Source organism: Oryctolagus cuniculus, chromosome 9 (assembly GCF_051225735.1).
Source record: "Oryctolagus cuniculus isolate XC-2025 breed Fujian yellow rabbit chromosome 9, ASM5122573v1, whole genome shotgun sequence".
Taxonomy (NCBI): domain Eukaryota; kingdom Metazoa; phylum Chordata; class Mammalia; order Lagomorpha; family Leporidae; genus Oryctolagus; species Oryctolagus cuniculus.
In genome coordinates, this window is record NC_142875.1 from 128,241,462 (window position 1) to 128,264,104 (window position 22,643).

At 42.3% G+C, this 22,643-nt stretch overlaps 1 protein-coding gene across 25 annotated transcripts in view; it reads right to left on the reverse strand.

The window, feature by feature from the left end:
* The window catches only part of AMN1 (antagonist of mitotic exit network 1 homolog), a 45,513-nt gene extending 23,969 nt beyond the window's left edge, over nucleotides 1-21,544 (reverse strand). For 4 of the 25 annotated variants that reach the window (XM_089303961.1, XM_070049617.2, XM_017343287.4 and 1 more), the window contains exons 1-3: nucleotides 21,310-21,428; nucleotides 20,256-20,364; nucleotides 17,399-17,629 (exon numbers count right to left, since the gene is read on the reverse strand). In XM_089303961.1, coding sequence (XP_089160087.1) covers nucleotides 17,399-17,490 — 92 coding nt within the window. In that variant the 5' untranslated portion in view covers nucleotides 17,491-17,629; nucleotides 20,256-20,364; nucleotides 21,310-21,428. Of the gene's footprint in view, nucleotides 1-17,398; nucleotides 17,630-20,255; nucleotides 20,365-21,309 lie in introns of all 25 variants that reach the window. The other 21 variants (XM_017343286.4, XM_089303959.1, XM_070049614.2 and 18 more) reach the window with 12 other exon arrangements.
* Between the last annotated feature and the right edge of the window lie 1,099 nt (nucleotides 21,545-22,643).

A 22,643-nucleotide genomic window follows, 5' to 3' on the forward strand; every position in this document is an offset into this window, starting at 1 on the left:
CTTGCCAACATTTGACATTGTCAGTCTTCTGAATTTTAGCCATTTTAGTGATTGTATAATAGAACTACAATGTGACTATTTTTTTTAAAATTTATTTATTTATTTGAAAGGCAGAGTTAGAGAGAGAGAGAGAAGTCTTCCATCCACTGGTTCACTCCCCAAATGGCTGCAATGGTTGGAGCTGTGCTGATCTGAAGCCAGGAGTCAAGAGCTTCTTCCAGGTCTCCCATGTGGGTACAGGGGGCCCAAGCACTTGCGCCATCTTACACTGCTTTCCCAGGCCATAGCAAAGAGCTGAATCGGAAGTGGAGCAGCCAGGTCTCTAACCGGCACCCAGATGGGATTTTGGCACTGCAGGCAGCAGTTTACCCACTAGGCCACAGCACTGGCCCCCATTGTGACTTTAAATTGCAATCTCTGATCATTGACTGGAGCACATTTGCATTTCTTTATTGTCCAGCTGGATACCCAGCTTTGTTGAGTATCCACTCAAGTCTATTGTCTTGTTTTCTTTTGGATTATTTTTCTTACTGACATGGAGGAGTTTCTATTATATTCTGAATATGAGCCTTATGTTGGTTATGCACATACTGCAAATATATTTTCCCATTCTGTGAATTGCCTTTCACTTTCTTATGATGTAGCTCAATTTATCAATGTTTTCCTTCATGGCAAGTGATTTTTTGTGTGTCTTTTTATGAATTCTTTCTGTGTCCTAAATCCACAAAGATATTCTCCTGTTTCTTCTAAAAAAATCACTAGATTTATTGTTGTATTTTTCACTTTTTGACTTAAAACCAACTGGAATTGTTATTTGTTTGTCAAGATTTGCAATTTGGCCCTACTTACAGGCATATGTTAGCCTATTACTATTTCATTAATGCTGACTGAACACATGATATTCACAGCTCAGAGGAAAATGTGACTTTTTTACTTACAAGAGCAGTATCCTCAGCTTCATGTTTACATTGTTTTCCATGCCCCTCCAAATTCCATGGAGGTAGAGTTGGTGAGCCTAGATGAACACTTACTGTTACAGCTGCAATGTTTGTGTCTCTACTCAAATCCCTATATTGAAATCTATTTACTTTGGAAAGCAAATAGATCATGACAGTGGAGTCCTTATGAATGGGATTAGTGTACTTATTGAAAAGACTGCCAAGAGCTCTCTAGCTCCTTCCTCCACATGAGGATCAAATGAGAAGTCAGTAGTCTGCAACCCAGAAGAGGGCCCTCACAAGAACTAGGCCATGCTGCCCTGCAGATAGTGTATTTGCAGCCTCCAGAACTGTGAAAAGTAACTTTCTGTTGTTTATAAGCACCTAGTCTATGGTATTTTGTTATAGTGGACTGAATTTACTAAGACCCTTGCCCATGCTGTGGGTGAAGAGCATAGAATTTAAAGGATTTCCTGCTTTTGTAGGAAACTGAAAGCTGAAGCAAGGCCACCTTTTTTTTTTTTTTTTTGGACAGGCAGAGTGGACAGTGAGAGAGACAGACAGAGAGAAAGGTCTTCCTTTGCCGTTGGTTCACCCTCCAATGGCCACCGCAGCCAGTGCACTGCAGCCTGCGCACTGCGCTGATCCGAAGGCAGGAGCCAGGTGCTTCTCCTGGTCTCCCTTGGGGTGCAGGGCCCAAGCACTTGGGCCATCCTCCACTGCACTCCCTGGCCACAGCAAAGAGCTGGCCTGAAAGAGGGGCAGCCAGGACAGAATCCGGCGCCCCGACCGGGACTAGAACCTGGTGTGCCGGCGCTGCAGGCGGAGGATTAGCCTATTGAGTTGCGGTGCCGGCCGCAAGTCCACCTTTTGTTCAGATGGAGAAAGCACTTCATCTCTTAAGGTTACTTGGTACAAACATAAACTGGCCTGCATACAGAGCAGCCAGGATTTTGCATTTTTTACATACTCAACAAGATCATGCAGGTCAACGGCAGACTGCCTCTCATAACAATCCACCTCAACTTGTTTTTGCTGAACTCAATATTTACATAAGTACACCACTCTGTCAGTTACTCTAATTTCACCAACAGAGGCTGAAACCAAATCTGTCCAATCTGTCTTTTATGGCATTTCACTAAGGATGGTATCACTAGCACTCCAAGCAGCAAGAAGGCCAACCTGTAGTAGTTATGTCAATATTTATTCCAGGGTTCCAGGCTCAGTTATCTAGGAACAAGTGCGGTGGTGGTGGTGGTAGTGGGGAACAGAGACATGCAGGTCTTATTTTAAAAAGACAGGATGTGGTTAAAGTCCAGCCTATGATCTTCTGTGAAGCACAAAAGAAAATTTAGACATTCCATGACAACAATTTTCTTCATTAGGCCTTCTAATTAAAAAAAAAATCTGTCATTTTACCCATAGTCTTCCCTTAAGAACAACTGTTTCTGCCTTTGTTTTTGATAATTTCCATTATATCTCATTTTTTTTAAAGATTTATTTATTTGAAAGTCTGAATTAGAGAGAGAGAGGAGAGGCAGAGAGAGAAGTCCTTCATCTGCTGGTTCACTCCAATTGGCTGCAACAGCTGGAGCTGTGCTGATCCAAAGCCAGGAGCCAGGAGCTTCTTCTGGGTCTCCTACATGGGTGCAGGGGCCCAAGGACTTGGGCCATCTCGTACTGCTTTCCCAAGACATAGCAGAGAGCTGGATCAGAAGTGGGCCAGCTGGGACTTGAACCAACGCTCATATGAGATGCTAGCACTGCAGGCAGTGGCTTTACCTGCTATGCCACAGCCCCGGCCCCTCCATTACACCTGTCTTTAAAATATTTCAAAGTATTCTATTATTTTAAGTTCCTAAAGTGTGAACTCTCCTATTTGCTTTTTAAACCCTTCAAAGCTATTTTTTCACCTTACATGTTTAAAATTTTTTGACTATTGACAAACCCAAGATGGATTTTTTTTTTCCTTTGGTTGTTTGTCCTTTTGGCATCAACTTTAAGAAACTTCAGTCAAATTTAAGGTCACAAAAATTTACATCTGTGTTGTCTCATAAGATTTTATAGTTTCAGCTCTTACGTTTAGGCTCACTTTGAGTTAGATTTTGTATACGGTATGCAGTGAGGAGATGTCAAATTCATTCTTTGGCATGTGGATTTTCAGTTATCTTAAACTCCTTTGTTTAAAAGACCATTATTTCCCTCAATGATTTGCTTGGCATCCTTGTTGAAAATCAACTGATTATTGGGGCCGGCGCTGTGGCTCAGCAGGCTAATGCCCTGCCCTGAGGCACTGGCATCCCATATGGGCGCCGGTTTGAGGCCCGGCTGCTCCACTTCCGATCCGGCTCTTTGCTGTGGCCTGAGAAAGCAGTAGAAAAAGTCCTTGGGCCCCTGCACCTGCGTGGGAGACCCGGAAGAAGCTCCTGGCTCCTGGCTCCTGGCTTCGGATCAGCGCAGCTCCAGCCATTGCGGCCAGCTGGGGGGGTGAACCAGCGGATGGAAGACCTCTCTCTCTCTCTCTCTCTGCCTCTCCTCTCTGTGTACTTTGACTTTCAAATAAATAAATAAATCTTTAAAAAAAAAAGAAAGAAAATCAACTGATTATAAATGTGAGAGTTTATTTCTGAATCCTTAACTCCTTTCCATTGGTCTATGTCTTTTTTCTCAAGAACCATCCTGTTTTCGTAATAAGTTCTGAAATAGAGATGTGTAAGTCCTCCAACTTTGCTTTTCTCTAAGATTGTGTTTGCTATTTCAGGCTTATTTCATTTCCATGAGTTTTTAGATCAACTTTTTGATATCTGAAGAAAGTTAGCTGGGATTCTCACAGGATTATGTTAAATCTATAGTTGAAGTCACAGGTCATTGCCATCTGTTACAAGCTGAGTTGTGTCACCTCAAAATTCACATGTTGAAGGTCAAAGCCCCAGTATTTCAGATGATGACCGTTTTTGGAGATAAAGCCTTTAAAGAGGTGATTGTTAAAATGAAGCTATGCGGGTGGGCCCTAGCCCATGTGACTGGTGTTTTTATTGGAAAAGGAAATTTGGATACACAGAAATACCAAGGATGCCTGTGAACATAGGAAAGACCATGCGAGGGCAAAGCAAGAAGGCAGCCATCTACAAGTCAACCACAGAGGCCTCAGAGGAAATCAAAGGGGCAGGTGCTATTGCACAATGGGTTAAACCGCCACTTGGAATGCTGATATCAGAGTGCCCGGCTCAAATCACTGGTACCCCACACTTCTGATCCAGCTTCTGGCCAATGAACCTAAGAAGAATTAGATTATAACCCAAGTGCTTGGGAGGCCACCTAGATAGAGTCCTTAGCCTAGCCTAACCCTAGCTGTTGAAGGCATTTGGAACATTAACAGCACAGATGGAAGATCTGTCTCTGTCACTCTGGCTTTCAAATTTATAAATAAATAAGTAAATAACTTGGTTTGTTTGAAAAAAGGAAATATAATTGCTTAAAAACACAGAAAAAAAGAAAAAAATCAAATCTACCAACACCCTTCCCAATCTGCATGTCTTTTACTTCATTTTCTTGTAGAATTACCCTAACTAGAACCACCAGTAAGTGCAATGTTAAACAGAAGTGGCAACAGTGGGCATCCTTGTTGTTGATCTAAGTCTTTCACCATTAAGAACGAAGTTAGTTGTGGGTACATTAGTACCTGTCATCAGTTGATTCCCTTCAATTCACAGCTTGCTGCATGTTCTTATCATGAAAGGATGCTGGATTCTGTTCAATTCTTTTTCTGCATTGAGATGATTAGATGGATTTTGCCTTCTATTTACAAGGTATATTGCATTGATTGATTTTGATATGTTGAATCAACCTGAACTGGAATAAATCAGGCCTGAGTTGCCTTAGAATACATGGGTCATTTTTCTTGAGCTTCTTTCAAGATTTTCTCTTTATCTTTAGCTTCAGAGTTTTTACTAAATTTCCATGTGTGAATTTGTTTGTCCCATGTGAATTTCATTGAATTTCTTGGATGTGTAGCTTAATGTTTCTCGTTACCTTTGGAAAGATTTTAGCTATTGCTTATTCAAGTATTTTCTTCTGCTCTTTTCTGTTTAGTCTTTTTCATCCTCTTTCCTCTCATTTTTGGACTGTACACCACTCTTCATTGATTTACCTTCAAGCTTATTAATCTCTTCTTCTGCCAGGTCAAATTTACTGCTGAGTTTCTCTAGTAAGTTTTTATTTTGGTTATTATACTTTTGAATTTCCATTTGGTTCTTTTAAAATATTAATTACTATCTCAATGTCCTCTATTTGATGAGACAGTGTCATTTATTTTTAAAAACTGAAGAGTCAAACAATACATTATTTTAAGGTACATAATTCAGTGGTATTTTGTCCCTTCACAATCATGTGCAACACTTTTATTTAGTGCCAAAATGTTTTCATCAGTCCACATCCCTCCTTTCTGCCAGATTGTGAGAACTACCAATTTTTTGTCACTATGGATTTATGTGTTTCATATATTTCATACAAATGGATTCATACAATATGCAGTCTTTTGTGTCCAGCTTCTTCTACTTAGCATATGTTTTTCAGGTTCATCTGTTGTATAATTTATCGGTAGCTCATTTCTCCTAATGATTAATATTCCATTATACATGTCATTCTGTTTACTGACTCATCAACTAATAAAGAGCTGGGTTGTTTGCACCTTTTGGCTAACATGCATAGTACTGCTGTGAACATTTAAGAACAAGCATTTTTTTTAAATACCCCATTTGTTTTCTTGGGAAGATACACAGGAGTGGGATTTTGGTAATTCTAGGTTTAACTTTGAGGAATTATCAACTGTTTTCCTTTTTACTTCTTTAAGCATAGCTTCCTTTACTTCTTTGAACACATTTATAACAGCTTCTTTTGTCTTTGCTAAGCCCAACATCTGAGCCCTCTTAAAGGTGGTTTCTATTGCCTGCTCCCCATCCTTTCCAGTTCTTCACAACTGAGTCACAATTTGTTTCTGTTTATCTTGAAATCTTTTGTAGAAAACTGGACAGTTTAGATAATATGGAGTACCAACTCTGGGTACTTAACTCTGAGGAATGTGTTGTTTACCTTTTTTTTTTTTAAGTGATGTGGCTGGATTATTTTAGTGATATCTATTTCTCATTGTAAACAACTAATTTTACTGCTCAAGGTGCATAGTCTTGGAAACCATCATTCTAGGATAACAGTGATTTAGAAGGACTCTATTAGACTATCTCCTCTAATTACTCCGTTAAGCTGCCATGGGTATTAGATCCAGGTGTCAGCCTCCACTCATTTTAAATTTATTGCTACAGTATTTCCAACAATACCTGGGGTACAAATTGCTTCACAATCATATCCAATTCAGTTTGGACTCCTCTGCAAGGGATATTTTTTGAGGCCAGTGTTTGAGGCTTGTTTTGACTGTAGGTGGGTTCTTCTTATAGGTTTTTCTTGGTTCTTTGTCAACTAGATGGACTATGGCTTAGCTCACATGAGGTTACCAGCCTCTTTTAAACTGCTTACTACCAAAATACCCAGTTTTTGAGAGAACCCTTAGATTTGCACTTCCCTATATTCTGTCTCAAATAAAGTCAATTTCTTAATGAAGAGCTTTAGAACTTTGTTTTGTGACCTGCCATTCCATTTGGGAAAAATGAGCTACAGTCTTAGAGTTGGGACAGAGACATAAACTTGCTTTTCTTCGAGTGACACCCTTGCTGCTGGTGGGATCTAGTCTTAGCTTGTGTATTCTGTGATGGAAACCCTGTCACATGAATGATCTGGAATGACAGAGATTGGGATCCCAGTATTCTCATCAAGTCATGCTGAGATAGTTTCAGCCTTAAAAATGGAGGCTTAGTGGAAGCAACGTCTGCTTGCAATGTAGCCTCTGGGTCTGGTGGGAGGAGTGATGAGAAATGCTGGCAGTCTGCCCTTCCAATGAAGTTTCCAAATCCCTTGGGTAGAAACTACAGAAGAGGTAGACCTGTCATCTTGTCCAACTTCCATGGAGTGGAACTTCTAATCAAGCTGAGGTAGGTAGCAGGTGGTGGAGGGATGTAGCAGATTTCGATCAAATACCACAAACTCTGGGACCTGCATTGTGGCTTAACAAGTTAAGCCACCGCCTGCAATGCCAGCATCCCGTATGGGTGCTGGTTCAAGCCCCAGCTTCTCATTTCAGATCCAGCTCCATGCCAATACACCTTGGAATGCAGCAGAGGATGGCCTAAGTGCTTGGGCCCCTGCACACATGTGTGAGACTTGGAAGAAACTTCCTGTTCCTGGCTTTGGCTTGGCCTAGGCCTGGCTGTTGCAGCCATTTGGGGAGTGAATCAGTGGATGGAAGATCCCTCTGTGTGTGTGTGTGTGTGTGTGTGTAACTCTGTCTTTTTAATAAGTCTTTAAAAAAAAAACCACAGACTCTAACCATTCTTGTTAAGTTTTAATAGATTTTCTTCAATAGATGTTTCTTCATTTGCTGCATGCACTTAGGAGAATGTCCAGTAACTTTAAAAGTTGGCTTTGGGGGCCAGTTCTGTGACACAGTGGATTAAGCCACAGCCTGCAGTGCTGTATCCCACAGGGGTGCTGGTTGGAGTCCCGGCTGCTTCACTTCCGATCCAGCTCCCTGCTAAGACACTTGGGAAAGCAGTGAGAGATGGTCCAAGTCTCTGTGCCCCTGCACCCATGTGGGAGACCTGGAATAATCTCCTGGTTCCTGGCTTCAGCCTGGGACAGCCCTAGCCATTGTGGCCATCTGAGTGAACCAGTGGATGGAAGATCTCTCTGTCTCTTCTCTCTCTCTGTAACTCTACCTTTCAAGCAAATAAATACATCTTCAAAAAATTATAAAGTTTTGTTTTATAATTTTTAAAAGTTACGTTAATTTCAAAGGTGGGCAGATACATGGAACTCTCACACTATCACCTGTAAGTCCGCTAAATAGCATCAATATTTTCATCCATTTAACATGTCTGGATTCAATTAATAAGAAATACTCCTTTCCTTTCAAGTACACACTGTTTCTTTCAAATGAATTGATCATTTCAAGTTTCTTACTTTAAGGTCTTTCTATCCTAGTAGATTCCAAAACTTTTTTTGGAAGTGGTAGAGTGTATATGTGTATGTTACATCCATGTATCAAAAGGAAACCATAAAATTGTTAAGATGTGTTAAAAACTGAGATGAGGTAGTTTCCCGATACATGGCTCACGGTCAGTTAGGTCTTTCATATGTCTACGTATCATTCTAGGTATGCTAACAATGCTCTTTTACTTGGACCATTCCTCATATGGGTTATATAAGCAGCAAGCAATTCTAAGTACCTCCTACCCTTGAATAAAAAGAGTAAGCATGCTTACTTCTTATAAAACAGTGCATTCTCAAGGGCACATGTTGTGGCACAGAGGGTTAAATTACTACTTGGGATGCCCATATGTATTACAGTGCCTGGTTTGAGTCTCTTCTCCTCCATTTCTTATCTAGATTCCTCCTAATGTACTTGGGAAGCACTGGATGACAGCCCAAGTGCTTGGGCCCTTGCCCCCTTTGTGGGAGACACAGGTGGAATTCCAGGATCCAGGTTTCATCGTGGTCCAGCCCAGATGTTGTGGGTATCTGGGAAGTGAACCAGCAGATGGAAGATGTCTGTGTATGTGTGTGTGTGTGAGTTTCCCCATCACTCTGGTTTCAAATAAATAATTCTTAAAAAAAAAAAACACACACACAGTGCATTCCCCAAGCTTAGTTTTCTATTCCTAAAATGTACCCAAAACATAGGAGCCATTCCTCTGAGTCCTCTGGGACATCCCTGTGGGATATTCAGTAAAAGGAGAACTGGGGAAAACATGCTAAAGCTTAGTTGCGGAGGGAGCCAAGATGGCGGAATAGTGAGGGCGCGCAACGATAGTCCGGGAAAAGATAGTTTAATAAAAGTGGAGTTACTGTAGCCACAGGAAAAGGCTCAGGAAAAAATTGCAGAGGAAACTCTTCCGGATCTAGTGGATGTGACACGGAGGACCTACGGGGAGAGCAAGGTTGCCCACCGCGTGGAAGCCGAGCCGCGGGAGCCGCGCCACTGCAGAAGCCGAGCCGCAGAAGCTGAGCCGCAGAAGCTGCGCCGCAGAGTCTGCGCGCCAGTGCTGGAAGGGGAGGTGAGACAAAAATCTCGGTAACCCAAGACACTGGCGGGGAAAGGGAGAAAGAGCCTAGAGAGAACGAAAGCCCCACTGGGGAAAGTTCACCAGGCTGACTGGAGGAGAGAAAAAATGAACAAATAAGGGGAACCGGCATGGACATCAGCCTCTCTCTCCACTCACCTTACAAAGCCGAACAAGACAAAGAGCAGGTGCCATTTTACATATGTAAAGAGGCGCCGGCCATTAGCCAAGCAGAAAAACCTGACTCTGGTGGGGAGAAATGACAGGAGGTTAAGACCTAGTTAGTGAAAGTGTGGAGCTAACGAACTGAGACTGCGCAAATCTGAGGGGAGGGCAAGAGAACTCACTGAGTACACAAACTCGATAACCTGGGCAAACTGGTGAGAGACTGCTGAGCAATTTGAGACCACACTGAGGGCTGCATAACCTTTGTGTGGTTCCAGGGTTAAGCAAACGAATATCCACAGGGGCCAGATTTCATACATCAACTACCCTCAATTCCACTCAGCTGTGCGGAATTACTTCCCAACTGAGTCAAAAAAAAAAAAAAAAAAGAGAGAGAGAGAGAGAGAGAGAGAGAGCGCATGATCGAGTGAGAGAACAATCTGGGCACACCCTTAACCCTGAAGAACCAAACAGAGCTCTCTGGCCACACCCATCACAGCCTCTAAGGATCCATCAAAAGCAGACAGTCCACTTAATCTAGAGTCACAGTATAATGAGAAAAAACACCACACCGAAGAAACCAAAGAATATCTCCAATATGCCAAACAACAAACGCAGAAACCGAGGTAATAAGAACAAGGAAGACACTATGACGCCCCCCAATGAAAAAGACACCCCAATTCAAGATTATGAAGATGATGAGATAGAAGAAATGCAAGAAGCGGATCTCAAAAAATTGATAAGAACATTAAGAAGTTCTCAAAAACAAATTCTTGAACTACAGAAATCCTTAATGGAAAAGACAGAAAATCTCTCTCGCGAAAATGAAATATTAAGGAGGAATCAAAATGAAATGAAACAACTAGTAGAACATGAAACTGTGATAGTGACGAGAAATCATAATGAAATGAAGAATTCAATAGATCAAATGACAAACACATTAGAGAGCCTTAAAAACAGAATGAGTGAAGCAGAAGAGAGAATATCGGACTTAGAAGACAGAGAACAGGAAAATATACAATCAAACCAAAGAAAAGAAGAGGAAATTAGAAATCTAAAAAATATTGTCGGGAATCTTCAGGATACTATTAAAAAACCCAACATTCAGGTTCTAGGAGTTCCTGAAGACATGGAGAGGGAGAAAGGATTAGAAGGCCTTTTTAGTGAGATATTAGCAGAAAATTTCCCAGGTTTGGAGAAGGACAGAGACATCCTAGTACAGGAAGCTCACAGAACCCCTAATAAACATGACCAAAAGAGATCCTCACCACGTCACGTTGTAATTAAACTCTCCACAGTGAAACATAAAGCAAAGATCCTAAAATGTGCAAGAGAGAAATGTCAGATTACTCTCAGAGGATCTCCAATCAGACTCACAGCTGACTTCTCATCAGAAACCCTACAAGCTAGGAGGGAATGGCGAGATATAGCCCAGGTACTAAGAGAGAACAACTGCCAGCCCAGAATATTATATCCTGCAAAGCTCTCATTCGTGAATGAAGGTGAAATAAAGACCTTTCACAGCAAACAGAAATTGAAAGACTTTGTGGCCACTCATCCAGCCCTGCAAAAGATGCTTAAAGATGTGTTACACACAGAAACAGAAACACGGTCATCAATATGAAAGAAGGTAAACGAAGGAAACCTCACAGCAAAAGATCACAGGAAGTTCAAAACATATATTAGAAAATATCTTTGGCAAATGGCAGGGCAAAGTTACTACTTATCAACAGTTACATTGCACGTTAATGGCCTGAACTGTCCAGTTAAAAGACACCGATTGGCTGACTGGGTTAAGGAACAAAACCCATCTATTTGCTGCTTACAAGAAACACATCTTTCCAGCAAAGATGCATACAGATTGAAAGTAAAAGGCTGGAAAAAGATATACCATGCCAACAGAAAGGAAAAAAGAGCGGGCATAGCCATCTTAATATCAGACAACATAAACTATACCACAAAAACTGTTAGGAGAGACAAAGAGGGGCACTATATAATGATTAAGGGATCAATTCAACAGGAAGATATAACGATTATCAATGTATATACACCTAATTACAGGGCACCGGTTTATTTAAAAGATTTGTTAAGGGACTTAAAGGGAGACTTAGACCCCAATACAATAGTACTGGGGGACTTCAATACTCCACTCTCAGAAATAGATCAACAGGACAGAAGATCAACAAGGAGACAGTAGATTTAAACGAAACTATAGCCCAAATGGATCTAACAGATAACTACAGAGCTTTTCATCCTACACATAAAGATTTTACATTCTTCTCAGCAGTACATGGAACCTTCTCTAGGATTGACCACATACTAGGCCATAAAGCAAGTCTCAGCAAATTCAAATGATTAGAATCATACGAAATAGCTTCTCAGACCATAAAGGAATGAAGTTGGAAATTAGCAACTCAGGAATCCCTAGAGCATATGCAAACACATGGAGATTGAACAACATGCTCCTGAATGAACAATGGGTCACAGAAGAAATCAAAAGAGAAATCAAAAATTTTCTGGAAGTAAATGAGGATAACAGCACAACATACCAAAACTTATGGGACGCAGCAAAAGCAGTGTTAAGAGGAAAGTTTATATCAATAGGTGCCTACATCAAGAAATTGGAAGGGCACCAAATAGATGAGCTTTCAATGCATCTCATGGATCTAGAAAATCTGCAGCAAACCAGACCCAAATCTAGTAGAAGAGAAATAATTAAAATCAGAGAAGAAATCAACAGGATTGAATCCAAAAAAAAAAAACATTACAAAAAATCAACCAAACGAGGAGCTGGTTTTTTGAAAAAAATAAACAAAATTAACACCCCATTGGCCCAACTAACTAAAAAAAGAAAAGACCCAAATCAATAAAGTCAGAGATGAAAAAGGAAACATAACAACAGACACCACAGAAATAAAAAGAATCATCAGAAATTACTACAAGGACCTGTATGCCAGCAAACAGGGAAACCTATCAGAAATGGATAGATTCCTGGACACATGCAACCTACCTAAATTGAACCAGGAAGACATTGAAAACCTAAACAGACCCATAACTGAGACAGAAATTGAAACAGTAATAAAGGTCCTCCTAACAAAGAAAAGCCCAGGTCCAGATGGATTCACTGCTGAATCCTACCAGACATTTAAAGAAGAACTGACTCCAATTCTCCTCAAACTATTCAGAACAATTGAAAAAGAGGGAACCCTCCCAAATTCTTTCTATGAAGCCAGCATCACCTTAATTCCTAAGCCAGAAAAAGATGCAGCATTGAAAGAGAATTACAGACCAATATCCCTGATGAACATAGATGCAAAAATCCTCAATAAAATTCTGGCCAATAGAATGCAACAACACATCAGAAAGATCATCCACCCAGACCAAGTGGGATTTATCCCTGGCATGCAGGGATGGTTCAATGTGCGCAAAACAATCAACGTGATACACCACATTAACAGATTGCAGAAGAAAAACCATATGATTATCTCAATAGACACCGAGAAGGCATTTGATAAAATACAACACCCTTTCATGATGAAAACTCTAACCAAACTGGGTATGGAAGGAACATTCCTCAATACAATTAAAGCAAGTTATGAAAAACCCATGGCCAACATCCTATTGAATGGGGAAAAGTTGGAAGCATTTCCACTGAGATCTGGTACCAGACAGGGATGCCCACTCTCACCACTGCTATTCAATATAGTTCTGGAAGTTTTAGCCAGAGCTATTAGGCAAGAAAAAGAAATTAAAGGGATACAAATTGGGAAGGAAGAACTCAAACTATCCCTCTTTGCAGATGATATGATTCTTTATTTAGGGGATCCAAAGAACTCTACTAAGAGACTATTGGAACTCATAGAAGAGTTTGGCAAAGTAGTAGGGTATAAAATCAATGCACAAAATCAACAGCCTTTGTATACACAGGCAATGCCACGGCTGAGGAAGAACTTCTAAGATCAATGCCATTCACAATAGCTACAAAAACAATCAAATACCTTGGAATAAACTTAACCAAGGACGTTAAAGATCTCTACGATGAAAATTACAAAACCTTAAAGAAAGAAATAGAAGAGGATACCAAAAAATGGAAAAATCTTTCATGCTCATGGATTGGAAGAATCAATATCATCAAAATGTCCATTCTCCCAAAAGCAATTTACAGATTCAGTGCGATACCAATCAAGATACCGAAGACCTTCTTCTCAGATCTGGAAAAAATGATGCTGAAATTCATATGGAGATACAGGAGACCTCGAATAGCTAAAGCAACCTTGTACAACACAAACAAAGCCGGAGGCATCAGAATACCAGATTTCAGGACATACTACAGGGCAGTTGTTATCAAAACAGCATGGTACTGGTACAGAAACAGATGGATATACCATTGGAACAGAATAGAAACACCAGAAATCAATTCAAACATCTACAGCCAACTTATATTTGATCAAGGATCCAAAACCAATCCCTGGAGTAAGGACAGTCTATTCAATAAATGGTGCTGGGAAAATTGGATTTCCACATGCAGAATCATGAAGCAAGACCCCTACCTTTCACCTTACACAAAAATTCACTCAACATGGATTAAAGACTTAAATCTATGATCTGACACCATCAAATTATTAGAGAATAGCAAAGAAATCCTGCAAGATATAGGTACTGGCAAAGACTTCTTGGAAAATACCCCAGAAGCACAGGCAGTCAAAGCCAAAATTAACATTTGGGATTGCATCAAATTGAGAAGTTTCTGTTCTTCAAAAGAAACAGTCAGGAAAGTGAAGAAGCAACCGACAGAATGGGAAACAATATTTGCAAACTATGCAACAGATAAAGGGTTGATAACCAAAATCTACAATGAGATCAAGAAACTCCACAACATCAAAACAAACAACCCACTTAAGAGATGGGCCAAGGACCTCAATAGACATTTTTCAAAAGAGGAAATCCAAATGGCCAACAGACACATGAAAAAATGTTCAAGATCACTAGCAATCAGGGAAATGCAAATCAAAACCACAATGAGGTTTCATCTCACCCCGGTTAGAATGGCTCACATGCAGAAATCTACCAACAACAGATGCTGGCGAGGATGTAGGGAAAAAGGGACACTAACCCACTGTTGGTGGGAATGCAAACTGGTTAAGCCACTATGGAAGTCAGTCTGGAGATTCCTCAGAAACCTGAATATAACCCTACCATACAACTCAGCCATCCCACTCCTTGAAATTTACCCAAAGGAAATGAAATTGGCAAACACAAAAGCTGTCTGCACCTTAATGTTTACTGCAGCTCAATTCACAATAGCTAAGACCTGGAACAAACCCAAATGCCCATCAACAGTAGACTGGATAAAGAAATTATGGGACATGTACTCCATAGAATACTATACAGCAGTCAAAAACAATGAAACACGGTCATTTGCAACAAGATGGAGGAATCTGGAACACATCATGCTGAGTGAAATAAGCCAGTTCCAAAGGGACAAATATCATATGTTCTCCCTGATTGGCGACAACTAACTGAGCACCAAAGGGGAAACTTGTTGAAGTGAAATGGACACTATGAGAAACAGTGACTTGATCAGCTCTTGTCCTGACTGTTGATGTACAATGTAACTCTATTCATTTTAGTATTTTTTTGTTCTAGTACTATTGTTTGAACTCTGTAATTAATACACAATTATTTTTAGGTGTTTACATTTTAACTGAAAAGTGATCCCTGTTAGGAATGTGGAAAAGATTATGCTGGGTGAAATAAGCCAGTTCCAAAGGGACAAATATCATATGTTCTCCCTGATCAGTGACAACTAACCGAGCGCCAAAAAGGAAACCTGTTGAAGTGAAATGAACACTGTGAGAACCAGTGACTTGATCAGCCCTCACCCTGACTGTTGATGAACAACTTAATACGTTATCCCTCTTAGTATTTGTTTGTTTGTTCTACTTAAAACTTTTGGTTGAATACTGTAATCAATACACAGTTACTCTTAAGTGTTGAAACTTAACTGAAAAGTGATCCCTGTTAAATATAAGAGTGGGAATAAGAGAGGGAAGAGATGTGTAATTTGGGACATGCTCAAGCTGATTTGCCCCAAACAGTAGAGTTAGAAACATACCAGGGGATTCCAATTCAATCCCATCAAGGTGGCATGCACCAATGCCATCTCACTAGTCCAAGTGATCAATTTCTGTTCACAATTGATCATAATGATAGGACTAAGAACCAAAGGGAGCACATAAACAAGAATAGTGTCTGCAAATACTAGCTGATAGAATAAAAAAGGGAGAGAATGATCCAACATGGGAAGTAAGATACACAGCAGACCCATAGAATGGCAGATGTCCTAAACAGCACTCTGGCCTCATAATCAGCCCTTAAGGCATGCGGATCCGGCTGAAGAGCCCATGAGAGTATTTCAGGCATGGAAAGCCAAGACACTCTGGCAAAACAAACAAACAAACAAACAAAAAAACCTAAATGAAAGATCTCCGCGAGTGAGATGCCAGTGGAAAGAACAGGTCATCAAAGAAAGAGGTACCTTTCTCTGAAGGGAGGAGAGAACTTCCACTCTGACTATGACCTTGTCTAAATATGATCAGAGTCGGTGAACTCAAAAGGCTTCCATAGCCTTGGCAACTCATGACAAGAGCCTAGGGTGATTACTGACTCCATAAACAAGAGGGTCAATTTGTTAAGTCAACAACAGGAGTCACTGTGCACTTGCTGCTCATGTAGGATCTCTGTCCTTAATGTGCTGTACATTGAGATTTAATGCTATAACTAGTACTCAAACAGTATTTTTCACTTTGTGTTTCCATGTGGGTGCAAACTGTTGAAATCTTTACTGAATATATGCTAAACTGATCCTCTGTATATAAAGAGAATTGAAAACGAATCTTGATGTGAATGGAAGGGGAGAGGGAGTGGATAAGGGGAGGGTTGCGGGTGGAGGGAAGTTTTTGTGGGGGGGAAGCCATTGTGGTCCATAAGCTGTACTTTGGAAATTTATATTCATTAACTAAAAGTTTTTTAAAAAAAGCTTAAGTTGCCTGCTGTGCTATAAGTTTTTCATCTCTAAGTTAGGAATCCTGTATGTTTTGCTAGCATCCATGAAACAAAAGTATTAGTGTATAAATAAGGTAAGCTTTTAAATCCAAGATCTGACAGTTTGTTAATAAAAATTGGATCCTCAGAGAAACATAGTTTTATGGAATGGGAAGGACGTCGGTTTTATGATCACATTTGGGGACATGAGAAGATTCCTTGAGATTTGGTATCAAATACTCTCACCATGGTAAAGGGGGAAGGAATGAATGTCTCCACCTATTGATGCAGCTAAGTGATGAGAAATAGGAGTCAAACAAACCATGTTAATGGTTCCATGTTGGAAGAGGAAGGCATGATATTGTAAAAATTGAGCAGCAAGCCAAGTGGCTTCAGTTGGAAGCCAAAATGATTGTGGTTTCTGAGGCAATTAATCTATAATGTGGAAATATATGGTTTCAGTAGTGAGGACCTTGCTATGTGATACACCAAAAAGATCAATTCTTTCGGTTGAGCTACAGGTAGGCAGATCCTCAAAAAAGAGTAAATGTAAAGTCTCATAGTGTATGTACCTTCTTCCATAGTCTGACTTGACCAGTGAGGGTGATCAGAGTGATGGGGATTGGGATGGCCAAGATTACCAAACCCTATGGGGTAAAATGCATTGATGTCCACTGGGATAGTAACAAAAGGAACTTTCAGTCCAGACGGTTGCTGGGATGTACCCAAGGGAAGAAGCAGTATCTCTGTTCAGATGACAATGGGAAGCAAAGAAGAAAAAAGTATCCTTGTCACTCTCATCATTCCCTGGGAGCTACCTTTTCATATTACTCTGCATTCCCTACATTACCACATAGTCTCCTGTTAGCTATACATATATTAAATTCCTAATCTCTAATCTCTCAGCAGAAAGACACCAACATTCAACTAATGGGATTTGGGTAAAGTTCTGGGTTGGGAAGAGAAGTTAAAGTGACCTTATTGGTGGAGCCTTTCAGGTCAATATACTTCTGTGGTTTTCATTACTGAATGTATTATTGGTATTGATGTGTTACACGGTTAATGTGTTACACGGTCACGTACATGTGTGACATCCTTGTCCATGAATGCCACAGTAGGTTCCAGCACTGCCACTTGGAAATAAGTGATAAGGAACATGTAGTCCCCCTCAACATCCCTGTCCTCTCTCTTTCTCTCTTCCTCAGTCTTCTTCATCTTGGCCCTTTAGTATCCTCTTCTCTGAGTTCAACTGTGCAGGTTGTGCCATGTGTTTCCCATAGTAAGTGGCTTCTCTTTCACTCCAGTTCCTTCCAGCTGCATCAGAACAGAAACAAATTATACAGTTCTTAAAATGCTGCTGTGAGGATTACTGAACGGCCTATACAGACCATCCAAAAACCCCACTGGTCAAACAAAACAGTTTATTAAATTTACATCAGGAAGGAAGACCAACTTGACAGTTTTGGTAGTGTCTCAAAAGAGAGTTAGGCAAGAGTTAGGCAAGCACATGTATATTTTCGGATGTAAGCTCTAGAAGTTTAAGTAGGTCTTATCCCCCCCAAGATGGGGAATAAGTCAGGATTGGGCAAGGTTTGTGAAGTAAGGGTTAAGACTGACAAACATGAAGTCTTGAAACATGCCTAGATAAGCAATCTGTACTGATAAACGTTTGCCCTAATAATGAAAATGTTTGTCCTGAGCCAAGTGTTTATTGAAATGACTGATTTCTGAAATTTCCTAGAAGAAAAAGTTACATCAGCAGAAGCAGTCTCAATTTTCAGTTCTAAAAGCTGTGCAGGTGGTACTCAGTTATCAAGAGAAAATGAAAGTGGTCAACTACATACTGAAAATCTTCAAAAGTCATAAAGAAAGGGGTAAGGAAAGAGGCAATCATCCCATTCCACACGAATTGCTCTTGATTTTATAATTAAAAGAAATGACCCGTTGATATTTGGCCAGTTATATGGCAAATTGATCCAACAAAGAATTAATTTTTGGCTAAATGGCTTGCTTCTAATCCAAGTGATGCATAACACTTTGTCCTTTGCCTTTCTTCCTTCTCACTGTTCTCTCCCTTAAATGCAACCATGGTCTACTATCTTCTTCAAAGAGCAGTTTACTCCCTATCTCAGCTTTAATTCCTGATGTCTTTGATATTTAAAATTACATTCTACTTTCCACTTGATATTTCAAATGGATGTCCTGATTCATTTTCCCCTTAAGATTTTGTTCCTCTATAACTACCTGGTCACCATGCTCCTGGTTAACAAACTTGAAATCTGTAGTGATTTCTGATGCTCCTCTTTACTTGGTCCCTCTATTCAAAACTGTTCACCAGATCCAGATCCAAAAGACTGTCTTAGTGCTCTTCACAGTGCTGTCAGATATGGAACCAGAATCTAAGTCAAGCAGTTTTCTTCAAGAAGGGAGGCCTATCAGCTGGACTACACAGTGTGTTCAATGACAGAGCTGAATGCTATTCTGGCTCAAGCTCCTCACTTTGCTACAAACCACAAACGGCTGGCTGACCAGTTGCCAGTCTCAAACTGTGCCTTGTATTAAAAAAGATGTTTCTAAAGGCAAATATGGACCCCTTAAGTGGAGGACCTCATGCCAGCATGACAAGGTATGCCATGTGGTCACCTTTTTGCTTTATGGTCAAGTTTTACATAATTTTCTTGACAGGTGTCATTCTATTTCTTCTTTTTCATGAGTCCCAGCCACATGAATATGTTCATATATGCTCTTGACTTTCCTAACAGCTGCATAAGACTCCAAATACCTCTCCCAGGGATGGACTCTAGGTTCCTACTACCAGAAATGATCATGCAAAAAACATCTTCACAGCAGTTGGGGCTCCACTTATCTTTCTGCAGGATTGTGCAACAGTCTTCCTATTGCCAACTTCTACATACTGCAAGACTCTCTCTGCTCCCAGCACAGTTCCAAAACTCTGAGCTCCCAGCTGCTATAAAATTAAATACTTCATTCTGGGACTTTTAATTATCAGGCTTTGTTTCACTACTCTGCTGTTCACATTGAATCCTCCAGGCAAACTGGAATAATACTTTCTGGTCTTCTTACGTATTTCTAACCACACTGTGTGTTTAACACTTTACATTCTTAAATATATATTTTTAAATTTATTTGAAAGGCAAAGTGACAGAGAAAGTAAGAGATCTTCCATCTGTTGGTTCACTACTCAAATGGCTGCAAGGGCCAGGGCTGGGCCAGGCCAAAGGCAGGAACTAGAAACTCCATCTAGATACCCCATGCCAGTGGCAGGGGCCCAAGTACTTGGGGCATCTTTTGCTGCTTTTCCAGGTGCACTGGCAGGGAGCTGGACTGGAAACAGAGCAGTTGGACTCTAACCAGTGCTTTACTATGGGATGTCTCATCACAAGTGCTGGTTTAATCTGCTGTGCCACAATGCCAATCCCAGGACTTGACTCTTACTTCATTCCCTCTGAGATGTGTTTCCTCACATTTGCAACTGTGAGGTGATATTCAAATATAATCCCTTAAACAAAGCCTGTTCCTAAACTTGTATGTGTGTTCTTTTCCTCATCAGAAATTTCAAACATGTTGTTAAAATCCTCTTTTCTGCTACTGTTCTACCTATAATATAGTTATTTATATACTATCTTATACTAGTTCTACAAGTCTGCACATCCTTTATGCTAGCTATTTCCCATAATCTTCAGCATGGTGCTTCATGAGCCCTAAGTGCTGTTCAAATATATGCCTAGCTGATCTGAGCAACTACTGGGAGTAAGAACTGCAGATATTCAGAGACAAAAAACTCGATTCTGGCACAGGAATTTAAGGAGTCATTTCCATGGAACCCTCTGCAAGACTTCAGGAAAGACAAACTAAGAGGCAGGAATTAAAGCGAGCTGTAGAAGAAAGCTTAGGACACAGGTAACACACCCCTTGTTACCTTGCTTGCTGCAGTAGGCAGGAAATAATAGTAAGTCAAATAAAGGAACATTCATTATGTGCCAAGCACTATGAGCTTTACATGTACTGGCTTTTAGTCTTCATGTTCTCTATTTACAAACAAGAAAAGCGAAAGTGAGACAGGTTGTATCATCTGCTCAGAATTGTAAAGCAAGTGAACATTAGGTGAGTGGAAAGAACCCAGGTAGTCTGTCTTCCTAGCTTGCCCTCTTCACCACTACTCTAAACTGCCTTCACTGATGAAAATAAAATCCAGTTTGGCTCAGGTGTTAAAATTTACACCAAAAATTGCAAAATCTGCTTCTTAGGACTCTACACAAGTCTGAACCTACAAAGGGACAACTGGTTTCTCTTTTACAATTCCATGAAGTGAGGGCCAGGAGTTTAGGAGAAACAGGCCGTAGCCCACTGTCTTTAGAAAGGCTTCGACAGACTGAGATTGTTCACTACGCACGGGCTCAAAGCTCACGCGGGAGAGCAATCTGCAACACAATTTTTGATGCGAAGTAATGACAATAGCCAGCATCCAGTGGCGCTTATTCTACGCAAAGCATAGGACGCTGCGCCTGTTAAGTGCACTGCTCTGGCCACTCCAAGAGAAAGGCCCAGAGAAAGGCCCAGGAGAGCGAGAAGCGCTGAGTCCTCCCGGGTCACGGGGCCGGACGAGGGCAGGGCCCGGGCTGAGCCCAGAAATCTCGACCGCGGTCGGCCCTCGAGTGTCCGTGTTCGTCCCTGCGGCAGGGGCTGGGAGCCCCACGGGCGCTTTTTGTTCTGTCGAGGCTGCGAGAAGCCAAGAACCAGCGCGCGCGAAGCTGCGAGGCTGCCTGCGGGCGCGGGACCCTCGTCGGAGAGCCCGGGGCCAGGCGACCGGCGGCCAGCCCGCCCTGCAGCCCGTCTGGGCAGCCGTCCCAGGAGAGGGAGCGACAAGTCGGGGACGCAGGAGCAGAAGCGCAGCGGGGCTTCCTCGGAGGTCGGGGCGGGAAAGGGGGCCGCGCAGGGGCGGGGAGGCGCCTGGCGGGACGGGTCGGACTCACAGTTCCAGGAGCTGACTGACCCGCTGCAGGCCGGGCATCGCGGCCGCCCTCAGAGCCTCTTCCGCGTTCCTGGGGCGTCCCGGACCCTGCCAGGAACCGTCCTCCAACTACCGCCTCCTGCGCGACGCGTAGGCCCGCGTGACGTCAAGGAGTCGCCCGGCGACCGGGGCGTGGCCACGTCCGGGACCACGGGGCGAAAGCAGAGCGCCCTGCTTGGGGCGGAGCCACCGAGCGCGGGCGCGGAAGGGCGAGTGTGAGAAAATGCAGAGAAGCCCTAAGCCGGGGCGAGGGACGCCGGGAGTTGTAGTTCCTCCCGGAGGCTCAGCGCGCGGCCCAGGGCGGTTCCGCGGCGGTTCCCGCCCTGCGAGGCGGGCCGGGCCGAGAGGTCGCCCTGCAGCGTGCGCCGGGGGCTGGGCCACACGCAGCGGACTCCCGCACGGCTCTACCGTGGGGCTGGGCGTTGTCGAGGGTCGGAGAGTGGCTGCTCCCTGCGTGGGCCGCGCGCCGAGGCCTGGTTCCGACCGTTAACCCCTGACGTGGGCACCGCGTGCCCTCCCTGAGTGGATGCGGGCCCTCCGCGCCGGCACGCAGGCCCCGAGGTCGCCCGTGGGTGCTGCCGCGGGGCGCCCGCCGCCTCTCGGGGCCGTGTCCTCTTGGTGGACTCTTGGTTCTCCTGGTGGACTCCTCGGACCCGGGTTGATCTCCTCAGGGTGCCGCTCGCTCGGTCACCCCTCAGTCAGGCCCTGGGCACCGCGGTCGGAGCGGGAACATGCGGGAACGTTCCATGCTGGGCGTTGTAAGGGTCCGATGAGTGTGTATTTTAGGGTTTGTGGATCATTCTGGCTGGGTCACAGGTATTCGACGTGTGACCGAGGGGTGGGCATGTAGCATGGTGGTTAACATGGCCACCATCCCATTTCAGAATTCTTGGGTTCAGTAGGGAGTTCTGGCTCGTGACTCCAGCTTCCAGCTAATGCAGACCCTGGTGGCTGCAATGATGACTCAAGTGGTTGGGTTCCTGCCACCCACATGGGAGGTCTGGATCGAGTTCTTGGCTTTGACCTGGCACAGACTCAGTTATTGCAGGTATTTGGAGGAGCGAACTAGTAGATGGAAACTCTGTCTCTATCTGGCTCTCAAAAAAAATTTTTTTTTATTCCAATTTAATTGCAATCACAGAAAGTATGTAGGCTGAAGCTGTGTTGTAAAATTTTATTATAGACAATAGAAGTTTTAATTTCATGTTATTTTTATCTTTTTTTTTTTTTTTTTTAGCCATTGAAAATGTGAAAACCATCCTGAAGTTGGAAACTATAATTGGTCTGTGGGCAGTT